This window comes from Lipophrys pholis (genome assembly GCF_963383615.2).
Source record: "Lipophrys pholis genome assembly, chromosome: 3".
NCBI lineage: Eukaryota > Metazoa > Chordata > Actinopteri > Blenniiformes > Blenniidae > Lipophrys > Lipophrys pholis.
Genome location: NC_137627.1, coordinates 10674660 through 10687366, shown reverse-complemented (window position 1 = coordinate 10687366; position 12707 = coordinate 10674660). Strand labels below are relative to the sequence as shown.

The following is a 12707-nucleotide window of genomic DNA, read 5'->3' as shown; positions in this document are numbered from 1 at the left end:
GTTAAAATAGTGAAATGTCATTCCTTAATAGAATGAATTGGGTTTTTTGTCCAGTGCACAGCGTCCCACAGAAAAAGCCTTCTCTTATGCAAACGCAAGCATACCCATAGTTGGAGCTATGCTGCCATCTACTGCCATGGTTTTGATTTTTCAACCTTTTGCTGGGTGTGAGGCACCCTGAGACTAAAATAAATGAAATTGTCATTTTAAAAGGCACCTCTGGAATACTTGAGTCATGTTTCATCATGTGTTGCAGGGAAAGACAGACATGATATCACTCAGTTCAAAATAATCACATTTTGTACATCTGTGCTCGCATTTGATTAATCTTTCCTCTAACTTACCTCTGGCTCTTTTTTTCCACTCAGTATAAACTGTGCTGTATAATACATTTTACTAGCACTCTTCTGAATTCCATCCAAACGTTGTAAATAGACAGAAGGGAAGCTCGGTGTAGGCAAGGAGATGGAATTGATGTATGGGGTAATGGCAAGGAACCTTAAAATAGATTCAAGGGCTTTAGTCATCAAGTAGTGTACTGCCCAGGTATGGTTTTATGGTTTTATGGTTTAGGTTTTTTTTTTTATGGCCTCCATTGCAACCTTGCAGCATTTTAAATCATAAGCATTTTGTGGGAGTTCGCCTTCCTGCCCAATACATCAAGTGTTAACAGCTACACACAACAGTGCAGATCCCACAAGGCGTGACGGTGACGGCAAAGATTTTTATCTTTAAACTGCAATGTTTATTGCCAAATAAATGGTGGAAACCCCACATTGCGTGGAATGTATATTCCTCATGGAAAATGCAAGAGGGAGATTAAATTCTCTTTCATGGCGTTGGAATGCAGTTTACTCTGATCTTCGATGTGGTTCATTTAATAACAAGAAAATAAATGGATGGGGGGGGGGGGCGGGGGTATTCAAATAATACTTGATGTGCCGTCACCGTTTCTCCTACTGAAGACCGAGCGTGTCTCAATATTTCATGTTGCTTGCCGAGCATGAAGGAGAAAATCAGTTTAAACTGGCTTAATTAAAATGGAGGGCAAACACCAAAGCCCGTCTGATCAGGATGGAAGTAAAGCCTCTCGTGCTCCACATCCAATGTTGCCACAAGCAACAGAAGCAAGTGCTTAAATGCACGTGAGTCACTGACCTAATCAGAGCTATCCACAGTAAAAAAAGAAAAAAAAAAAAGAAAGAAAGAAAAAAGAAAGCCAAACAAACAAGCAAATAACTAAATAAAACACCTGTTATAAGGTTATTAAAAAATAGAGTTTTAGGTCAAATCTGGTTCTACTCTCAGCGCAAAAATAAATGAAAGATGATCAGAAGTATATACCAACAGTTATCATCTGTAGGAACTGTTTCTCCACCTCTTTATATGTTACTGACAATTTATTTCTACATTGAGAGCGAAATATTTCACAAAATGGATTGTAAGAAATTTTAGGATAGGAAAAAAAACAACCTCGTCATGATGGCAGATGTCTTTGTGTGTTTGCTCACTTTCATACTGCCATTGCTAGTGAATACTACAATGGACAAATAATGAAAACATTTATTTACTGAAAAATAAATGCTGCAGCAACAATCTTTGAAGCAACAAGCTTAGATTATTTGAAAATGACAATTGTTTTCTATTTTTACATGAAAGTTACTCCACCAGAAGCCACACCGGAAAAATTTGAATATTTAGGACCCAGTTTCAGTTGTTGATGTACACCTCTAATTCGCTCTTTGTGACACAGCACAAACTTTCATTGTAAACAGCAGCGTCCAGCTCCTGCTGAGTCTCCTCCTCCTGTTACTGAGAGGAGCGTCTGCACCTCGTTGAAAGACCGCCATGTTGTGTCGCGCGCTGACGTTTCAATAAACCCAGTTGACAAAACAACAGTGAGCGCAAAGCGGTGTATGTAAACAACAACGTGAGGGTTTACGGCTGATGAAATATTTAAATATTGCGGGTAAGTCGAGAGTGGCGATCGCCACTTCCAATCAGCAGCCGGCTGCATTTTCACACCTTCATTTGGTTCGGATGGCATTCACATTCATACCTTTGCCAACGCCACATTAGTTTGCGGAGCACAGGGGAAAGTGTGAACGTCTCTAACCTGCGCCGCCATCAGGTTATTATTGCATCACCTAGTGAAACAACGCGATCGCCTTTCCCTACCACCTTTAGAAAGCCTAATATCTGATTTCCTCATTAATAATGTCTTGAAATGGGAAATCTCAGCATCTCCCTTAACAGATCACTGTATTGTTATTATCTCTCTTCAATTTAGTAACACTAAATCTTACATTAACTTGACGTGGCAATTCAATAATACCCTATTTGGAAAACTCTGATTACTGGAAATCAGTCAGTGATTTGGCCTAAGAGATTTCAGAAATGGAAATGTCGCCCTCAAGTGGCTGGGCATGGTTCAAATTTAAACTCAACTAAAAAAGGAAAAACAGCTCAAAATAATCAGTGAAATTAACAAATTATGTCATAGAGTAGACCTATCAATGGATGAATATATACAATTAAACAATCTTCAAATGGAATTAGATAATATTTATCTAGAGAAAGCAAAAGGGGCATTTGTCCAGTCAAGAGCTCGGTGGTTAGAAGAAGGTGAGAAAAACTCTTCTTACTTTTTTAGCCTGGAAAAAGAAAGACAAACCAAAAAGAAAATGCAAAAGTTACTTATGAATGGCATTATGACTGATAATTCCTAGTTCTTGAGAGACTTGAGACACGTGATAGATGATGACTTTAAAAAAAAACTAATGGATGACAAACTTACACTTGAAGACTTGGATCATGCAATAAAGCAGATGCCTAAAGGAAAATCTCCAGGACCTGATGGGTTTACGGTTGAATTTTTCACCTTTTTCTGGACCGACATTAGAGAGTTGCTATATAATGCTCTAACAGAATGTATACATTCGGGTCATCTATCTCCTACAATGAAAAGGGGTCTGATCACCTTAAAACCAAAACCTAATAAAGATAGTCTTTTCCTAGATAACTGGAGATCAGTAACCTTATTATGTAATGATAAAAAATTGTTGGAACAGGTTTATTCAAACATATTAGATAAGGGATTAACTGAAATAATTGATGAATGTCAGTCTGCTTTTATAAAATGTAGAAATATATATAATCATACCAGGCTGATAATGACACAGACAGTTATGCTCTATTTCTGGATTTCTATAAAGCTTTTGACAGAATTGAACACCCTTTCCTGATGGAAGTCCTATGCTACTTGGGATTTGGGGAAACATTCTGTAATATTGTTAAAACCTTTTACACTGATATCAGCAGCTGCGTGTCCTTGAATTCTGGAACTTCCCCCCGTTTCAAGGTCCTACGAGGCATTCGACAAGGGTTCCTCCATATCTCCCAAGCTTTTCATATTGGTCTTCTTATTAAACACTCTTCAGATTTCGTAGACATTACAATTTTGAACCAAGAATCCAAAAAAGGCCAATTGCGGACGATACGGCTGTTTTTTTAAGTAACAAATCAATGGTTGAGAAATCACTTGACTTGATTTCATATTTTTCAAAAGCTTCAGGACTTTCACTTAATATCAAAAAGTACAAACTATTTCCCATCCATTCAAGTTCTGACTCGGCCATTTCCTCAATAAAAGTAGTATCCGAAGTAAAATACTTAGGCAGAACAGTATCAAAAAACCATATTCGAAGTGAAGATGTGAGTACATCCAAAAGTATAACTGATATGAAAAAATCCTTCAGTCGCTGGCTAACTAGAGATCTTACCATATTTGGTAGGATTATCTCATCTAAACCTGAAGGCATATCTAATAAATTTACCCCTGCCTCTCCCTATGTCTCCTCTAACATAATAACAAAGCCAATTCCATTATTTTTTCAGTTTTTATGGAGAAATAAAACCCACTACATTAAATGGTCACAACTTGTTAAGGAGTTTGATATGGGTGGAATTAAAGCTTTGGACTTTGAATCACCGGTTGGTTCATGCAAGATTACCTGGATAAAAGCCTGTCAGTCGCAATCAGAATCTATGTGGTTTCACATCCCAAGGTCCATATTCAAATAGGAGGCTTCTGCTTTTTTCCTAAAATGTGACTACAAGGTAAAAAAAGTTCTCATCAATCTGTCAAACTTTACAATTCTACAATTCTGAAAATGATATTATCCCATAACTTTTCCCCTCATGGTTTAACTTTGTGGAATAACAGAATGAACAACAGGAAATCCTTTTTTAAGAGTGACTGGTTCGGATGAAGCATTTTGTTTGTTACAGATTTATTAGTTGGTAATGGTGACATAATAGACCATTCCACTTTCCATAACAAATATAATATTACCTGTGGTCTTCAAGGATTCAACTAAATATGCAGAGAAGATTCCTTTCCCATTGATTCAGCTAATCAAAAGTCGTATAAGGTATGTAAACACCAGAGCGGTATTGCTAAAGTTTGTTATTGAAAATTGTAAATGACAGAAAATACTAACAAGTTTGTCAACTGTCTTTAAATCTAAATTCTTTCATGATTATTACAGAGGAAAGGTTATTGACTTTTCAGAGTCAACAACCCGACCTACATTGGAAAACTCATGCTCAAAATAAATGGCCAGTTTCTCCAAAAGTTAAGTAAAACTCATTTTAAAGTAATTAATAATATTTATCCAACTGCAGTCTTTTTTAAGAAAAAATTTAAATTCGAAGTAGAACCCTGTACCTTTTGTAATGAAGCTGACGAAACCCTAGAACACTTATTATTCTCATGTCCAGTTACTCAAGCCTTTTGGACCGATATAAGAAACATTTGTGCAGACTTTTCAAATTTTTGTTATTTTAGTCCTTGCTTTCTTGGTGATTGCTACTGATTTTTTTTTTTTTTTTTTTTGCTCTATTCATATGCTCTGTATACATTCATAAATACATGCTTTGCCTTTTGCAAATATTGTTGTTTATACATGTACAGTATGTATATATATTTGTTTCTTTCATAACACCCAAGTGTTTTTCTTTTCTTCTTTTCTTTTTTATATTGTATACTGTATATCTTATTGTACGTGAATAAGTATTTTCTCTCTGCGAGGTTTTTGTATTTACCTGTTTCATTGTATTTAGTTTATAGTTCAATAAATAGTAAAAAAATAAAAAAATAAATAACCGCTCCAAGGGGTTAAGGAAAAGTAGAAAGGAAAGGAGAAAGGAGGGACCATTCGGATGTACCCCCTATGATGTACCCCCTCTCTCGCCTCTCTCTTGTCTAGCGTCGGAGGTGTTTGTGTGGATTGATTTCCGTTTCCGGTCAGACGGGCAGGCCTTCCGGTGTTGATGTCGCAATAGAGGTTTCTCCTCTCGGACGCTTTTAGAATTCGTGTTGCTCAGAAAGCTTCAAATACCTCAAATACCATGGGGATCGAGGAGGAAGCTGACCGGACGCTCTTCATCAGAAACTTGGACACCAGAGTGTCGGAGGAGCTTTTGTTCGAGTTGTTTTTACAGGTGCTGTTTGCTTAGCATAGCTTAGCATAACATCCATACGGCGTAATTGATAAGCCATACACAGTGTTGCCACGGCACCATAATCCTAGAGAGATCATGTGGGGGAGAGAACGGTTGTTTTCTTCCCTAATCGCAAATGTCTGTTGTTCTAACGACGAGAGCCGTTTTGATTGTTTGCTTCAGTCATTCGGTGCAGCTAGTTTGCTAATGCTAGCCGCGGTTGTTTCCAATACCCTAATCCTGTGTGTTTTTGTTTATAGGCAGGACCTCTCATGAAAACAAAGATTCCGAAAGACCCGGACGGGAAACAGAAAACATTTGGTTTCGCCGTTTATAAACATGAAGTCTCCGTGCCTTACGCCATGCAGCTACTCGACGGGTTGCAGCTGTTTGGGAAAAACATCCACGTGCAGTTCCGATCGGGTGAGCTGCCTTTAATCTCATAATCTGAATCAAACATTGTTACTAAACCAGATTGTAGTATTCATCATGACCAAATACTTACTGTGGAGATCTAATTTAGCCGTGACATCGGATTAGTCTTTGTTGTCATTGCTAAAAACAGTGAACTTGTTGGTGCAGTCCGTGCATGTCTATGGGTAGGTACAACATTTAAAAGAACTGTACAGTCCAAGCAAATGCTTTTAACATATCCCAGAGAACCTGGTTCCACATGTATGATCGTTTTTACGTGATCATGATCCATTCAAATACAACAGCATTTTGTTTGAGTTGAGCATGAAGGGAAAGTGGAAATGTCTGCATACAAATTTAACATGATGAGAAGATCTGCTTCTGTTATTACATTTCTGAACATCAAGACTTCGCCTACATCTGGATGCAGTCCCAACTGTTCACCAGAGGATGTAACATTGAGCATCTTCATGTTTTTTAGTTTTTTTTTCTTCTGAATAATAAAGTTGCTTATCAGAAGCAGTCATTACGGCCTATACTATCTTTCTCGTTGAAAATCTATCAGAAAAATGCCATATTAGAAATGTGCTCTCATTAGTCTTATGAGGGAAATAATTTGTGATCTTCAAAGGCCGATACATATTCCATAAGAACAAGAAATCGTGTTTAGCATGTAACCTCGCTACTGTACGAGCCCCGTGGCTCGTTTACATGTCGGAGGGCAGACTTGCACGATGCAGCTCCTGCGGTTTAAACTGGACCAACATCACTGCCTGGACACAAACGTGCTCTTTTATTACTGAAACAGTTCAGCAAAGTGTTCTCAATGATCTCAGTTGATCTCAATGAGTTTCAACTGGAGCAGTTTTTTTTTTTTAGTTCTTTTATGTTACATCTTGACATAGATTTAATAAGAATGTGTAAAGTTTGTTTCATAGCTGTAGTTATAATTTATTTTATTAATCTTGCCGGCTTTCTTTTCAACTTCGAAATTGATAAGAGGCATGGCTACTGGTCTACACACCATCACATGACCATTCTCTGTCCGCTTACATTCATGATTGATATTTACTGGTCCAGTAAAAACAAAATTGTGATTCTTTAATTATGTCTGCAGGCTGTGACAAATGGCTTGTAAATGGAATTAGAAACATGAGGCTTAAATGTTGTCCTGTCTTAACAAAGGCTTTTTTTTTTTGTTTGTTTGAAGTTTTTGGCATCACATAGAATAAAATGTGAGGTCCTCTTGCCACAGCATTTCTGTTATTTTGACCCTTGTTAAACAAAATATAGGACAACAAAGGTGTCAGATTAGTATTCTTGCACTGCGTTTTAAAATCTTTCTTATTCACCGTTTTTTAAAAAATATTTTTCTGGTCTCCTTACAGGCAGCAGTCACAGCAACAGTCCGGGAAACTCCAAAAATTCAAGTCCAGCAAATACCCCAGATCCCCATGGCCAGAGGTAGGAGTCTCAGAATTGGCTTAGCTGGTATTATCAGTAGCGTTCAGGCTCCTAAATGAGCTTTATCCGTCTTCTAAAATTGATCTCTATTGATATCTACCTTAATATAGAATTTGGTTATATAGTCTGACACCTGAAGAAACAAAATGAGTCAATAGTTGAACTTAGAATGTAGTTTATTAACTCAGTAAACATTTTGGAAACATACAAGAGCAGTAATGAACCTTACAACTCATACAAACATCCCCCAGCTTTGTTTATTTCATCAGTGTTGGTTCCATTTTTTGAGAACTGCTACCTCTAGCATTGTTTTTTCTAATCAACTCATAGAAATAACCTAAATCAAGTTTATAACGTTAAATTCACAGGACAAATGTTTGACAGGCACAAAGGTATGACATTGCATCTAATATGGTTCAGCTCCTTTTCAATGGATTCTCTAATGACACCACTGTACTGAAAGCAGATTCTGTCGATTGTTGTTGTGGTACAGACCCTCTCGTGTTGCCCAGGGCAGCATGAGTACCACCTAGTTCAGTAGCACTTGTTGGGGGCACTTGCTGCAGTTTTGGTCCTTGATGTTCATCCTCTTCTGGCACTTTCACCCCCGTTAGTGTGTTTCTGTAAATGAGCCAGAGTCATTCAACGCGGCTGCTTTTCACACAGACGTTGTTTCACTACACCTAAAGTCTATTTCTTTTTTGCTCTCCCAAACGAAAACTTAATGAAGGTGACCCGAATATCTGAATATTTGGTTGTTATGGTATCCGGATATTCATTTTGGGATCTGAATAATGTGAAGCTCCTTTCAGATCAAGTTTCACTTTCACTTTACACTGAAATGGACCTGCTGCTTCACCAAACTGGCCCGAGCTGCCAAATACCACTTGTGTATTCGGTCACTTCCACAAAGCACACCTCATATTCGTGACTTGGCTTCAGTGTTCAAGTGTTTTATACTTTACTGTACTGTACTATACTGTAATAATTCAGACTACCAAGTGAACACTGCTTTCTTATAGGCTAAGACAATGTTGTCCTTTGGTAGCTCAGTTTGTTCAGAGTTAATGTCGTGGTCAAATGACATTATTGGGCAATTAACTGGCCCCAAACCTTAAAGAATCGTCTTTCTTAATGATTTAATTTGATATCTTCCTTGTTTTCACACACTTGCCTGCCGCCTCGACTCTAAAATTAGAACTCTGGCAAAATCTGTGGCATTAAATAGGATTTAGCTGCTCTGTGTTTGCACGTATAGGGGACTCGGCGTGCAATCCTTTCCACGTTTCATGCCAAATGTGCTGCAGCTGTTTTGGGCATTTGGTGGAAGAGTTGGTAATGTCGGCCTTTGGTTTAAATTAAATGCTTTAATGTCAATAAGGTTTGGGCTTCTAGTTTTTTTTTCATTTTGTGGTGCTGAACTTTGAGCTTTATGTTACGTCTTTTCAGCAACTTGTAATCATGCATGTGGGCAATAGTCACAATGTCAAGGAATAATCCCAACACATGTGGCCACCAGTCTTTACAAGCCTTTCACTACATGATGCACATAGACGCATAAAACAGCGTGGTCAGACTATCACAGAGACCCATTTCTGGACTTACTAGTCTGTTTGGACTGTAAATCTGTAAAGACGGATGTTGACATTTTATTCAAATATTGTCATTGTTGCATATTTAGTTTCATTTAGGTACCAGCCATCAAAATCTTTGAAGTTGATCAGTGAATTGGCAAGTCTCCAGGAATCTACAGGATGTGTGCTTTCATTCTCCATTTGACTTTATCTTCGGCGCATATGCTGTCATGTCTTTATCTGCTCAGATAGAAATGTGAGGGTACATGTGCCTAAATGACGGGTTGAGAATTTCCCTTAAATCCCATAAGTTGACTTCAGTTCTCCTCATTACAAATGTATTTGTTATTAGTCGTCTGTAACATGGTTTAGATTAGCTAATGTCACCGCTGGCTCCGCCAGTATTGGACATACTCTGAATAATACATTACACAAACTGTTCGTGTTTACTTTGAGTTTTACGCTTTACATTGTCGTAGTACAGGGTAAATCAGACCATCTGGGAAAACTGTAGGTTAAACTTTGTAGGTCTTTGACTGTTCTGTACTAGGTACTTTACTGTACGGCTTTGTCGGTACTTTAAAGAGAGAATGGCAGCACACATACATTTCTAGTTGTTTGAAATATTGTCCAGCAGATTTTAGAATTAATTGAACCATTTTTTATTTTATTTTTTTAAATAAAACAGGTTTTAGACGTCTGTGTGTTGATGCTGTAGGACTCCATCCAGCGCTGATAACAATCCAAACCTGACTGATCTTGTTCAGAGAGACTGGATTGACCTGATGTCAGTTTTGCTTTGTGTGTTTATTGTGGCGGCGAGGCTGTATTGTCAACAAAAAAACAAAAAAGCAACTGTGTCGTCACTGAGCTCTCTTCCAGCAAACTGTTGAACTTAGATCTCATGACAGAGGCGTCAACACTGAGAGAACGTGTCTTGAAAAACAGAAAGTTTATGAAAGCGTGGGAAAAAATACTTCAAGGGTTGAACTTGAAAGAACATGAGTTGATCGCTTTTGTTGCTGCTTGTTTTTTTAAATAAAGTTTCGAACGTGGTTTACTTTTCTGTTGCAGGACCCCGGCGCAGTTCAGCTCTCCGCCGTACACGCCGCCCCAAATGCAGAGATCCTCTGATAATCTCCAGAAGCAGATCGTGGTAAGCATTTCTCAATTGTTTTGTTGAACTGCTGGATAACCGCAGTTATCCTAACATAACATTGTTTTTGCCCGATTTAATGAAAATATATCCAAGTGCTCAGCTTGAGTCAGCTCTGTTAAACATTTGTGTTTTCCCGCTTTCGCAGATGAACAACATCATGTGGCAGGTTCACATGCGGCAGCTGGATCAGCTGGGCGGCGGCACGCCCAAGCCTCTGCAGTCCACCGGTGGCCAAGGAAGACAACAAGACAGCGCCCCCTATCGGCACTATTCGTCCCAGAGCAACAGCAGGGGCCAGCGTTACGGCGGGGACGAGGCGGGCTCTGGTCGTCAAGGTCGCGACGGCTACCACCACCACCACAATGACAGGAGCGGCAGCCGTCACCATGACAGCAGAGGAGGCAACAGACAATACGACGAGAGAGTTGGCAACCGCGGCTACCAAGAAAACAAATGGCGGCGATACTGAGAGAAGCTGATGATTTCTCTAAGGACTGAACAATTTTGAACATCTACTATCTCGGCAAAATAATTGTGTCCGCTCAGGTTTGACGCAGTCTTCTCAGTAGGGATTCATTAACTCATGCCTCAGAGCCATCTTTTGTTGACTTTTTAATGTATTTTTAAAAAATTGTACACATCTTCCATGTGAGGTTTTTTTTTTCTCACAGATCTAGCGAATATTTTGAGGGGAGGGAAAGTATTGTCAGTCGAGCAAGGACAAAAATCTGATATTATTGGTAGTCATTTTTGGAAGACAAGCAAAAAAAAAAAAAAAGTTGTTTAAAAAGTTTGGGTATTTGTCTGTTTTTATGCAATTGTTAAAAAAGGTGCTGTCTAGATTACACCAATCTTTCAGGTACTTTGCAAAGGAAGAACAATTTTCAGCTCAAGATTCCACCAGCGACACTTTTACTACACCGGGGCACCGACTTTTCTTATTGTTTGACCTGGAGACTTTTCTCTTTCCCGAACGTGGACTTTATGTTATTTTTTTAAATTGTGCTCTGTAAAAACAATTTTAAAAGCTGAACATTTTCACTATGATAAAGCTGCCACCATTGGAGCCTCCTGTTGTCTTTCATGTGGCTACAACACAAATTCCCCGGGTCTTGGCTGTACATCAGGAATGCTATTTACAGCCTTTGTGTATGCGACTGAGTTAACCAAGTAAGCTATTGTATGTTGATGCGACATGCTGTAATGCATGCCCACGCTGCCTTGGCCGCTCCTATAAATGGACAAAGTGTAACTAAATATGCTTGTGCAGTGGGTTGTGGCATAATCTACAGGTGGCGCCACACACATCCTTTTATTGAATCAATTAAGGTGGTAAATATAACTGTGCCACATGATCAGCTCCTGCGTTTGACCTTTCTATTTAGGACACTTTCATGTCTTCTCCCCTTCTGTTCCCTTGATAACATGCAATTAGGTTCAAGAGGAGGACGCTGGTTTTGCTCAAATTGCAAACGTGGAAAGAAGCGTCGCTATTGTCCTGTCCCAGAATTAGCAGCACTTTGATCTGTGCATCAGTCTTTCATTAACAGTGCCACAGTCAGTGCCTCTGTTCCGACTTGCTTATAACAAAGTGGTGATCAAATCCCTTAATGTCCGCGTTGAGGTCATAATCTACCCTTCCGAAAGTGCTTATGGTCCTAACGGCAGCTCCAGCGCAGTATCGACAACTACATCCCCCTCCAATAAATCTGCCGGTGTCCAAAAGTGGAGCTGCATTTGCACCCTGTGCACTAAGCTCCTTGTCTTGTCGGTAATCTGCCCCGTGTCTGATTGCATCCTGATGCTCCCAAATCGCTCTAATAGAGAGTATCCTCTGTTCGGTGTCAGTACTAGGAAGGCCCTTATTATTGCTGCGCTCCTGGCCTGGGCATAGCTCCTTTAATTGCTTGATCTCGCTGGCGTCTCCATCCCTGGAGCGGGCGGATTAGAGAGGCCACTCGGTAGCCGCTGCTGTGTGGACTTATATAGAAGCGTGTCTCCTGAAATGATCCACTTCGAAACACCCAGAGACCCTCTTCCCCCCTCCCCCCCACCCCCTGTAACAGCTCCGCGACTAAAACCACAAGTGACAAGATGCCTGTAGCCGTGACGGTCGGAGCCACTCCAGGTTGTTGGGTTCATTGGTTCCGTGGTATCCGGGCCTATAACCTACTGGCCATATTTTGTGTTTTATTGCGTCTTAGTCACCTAATAAACAGGAAAATATTACCATGCTGTTGGACTTGCACCACAGACAAGATTACTTGGCATAACCTATTTAATTTGTCAGAACCTTTTTGGAAAAAGCAGGCTTATGAACCTTTGTCGACACGTTTCTTGGTGCGCTCCGCGCACTCAGAAGGTGAACGCATTATTACGCGCGCCCCTCGCGACTCTGCTGCAGTTGTTCTTGTCTCCTCTTTGATCGAGTCAAGAAAAAGCCAGGCTCTTTTTTTTTTCTTCTTTTTTTCTTCTGTGCAGGGCTCCTTTATTTCCTTCTTCATAATCCTGCACAACTTTGAACACGGCAGCTTTAAACCGCCGGCGGGTTAAATGCATTTCCAGTTGGGATATTAACCGTTTCCTTCATA

The 12707-nt window shown here is 39.5% G+C and overlaps 1 protein-coding gene across 1 annotated transcript; it reads left to right on the top strand.

Moving 5' to 3' along the window:
- Positions 1-5303: 5303 nt before the first annotated feature.
- rbm7 (RNA binding motif protein 7) lies at positions 5304-11180 on the top strand. The gene is made up of 5 exons (XM_080460482.1): positions 5304-5505; positions 5766-5928; positions 7308-7383; positions 10032-10113; positions 10262-11180. The coding sequence occupies exons 1-5, from the start codon at positions 5413-5415 to the stop codon at positions 10583-10585; spliced, it is 738 nt and encodes a 245-aa protein (XP_080316608.1). The 5' UTR covers positions 5304-5412; the 3' UTR covers positions 10586-11180.
- The last annotated feature ends 1527 nt before the right edge of the window (positions 11181-12707 follow it).

What these genes read in the sequence shown, in the direction of transcription:
- rbm7 (XM_080460482.1), top strand. Translation starts at nt 5,413, where the DNA reads ATGGGGATCGAGGAGGAAGCTGACCGGACGCTCTTCATCAGAAACTTG. An exon ending in TGTTCGAGTTGTTTTTACAG is followed by an intron (nt 5,506 to 5,765) that starts GTGCTGTTTGCT and finishes TTTTGTTTATAG; the next exon opens with GCAGGACCTCTCATGAAAAC. An exon ending in ATCTCCAGAAGCAGATCGTG is followed by an intron (nt 10,114 to 10,261) that starts GTAAGCATTTCT and finishes CCGCTTTCGCAG; the next exon opens with ATGAACAACATCATGTGGCA.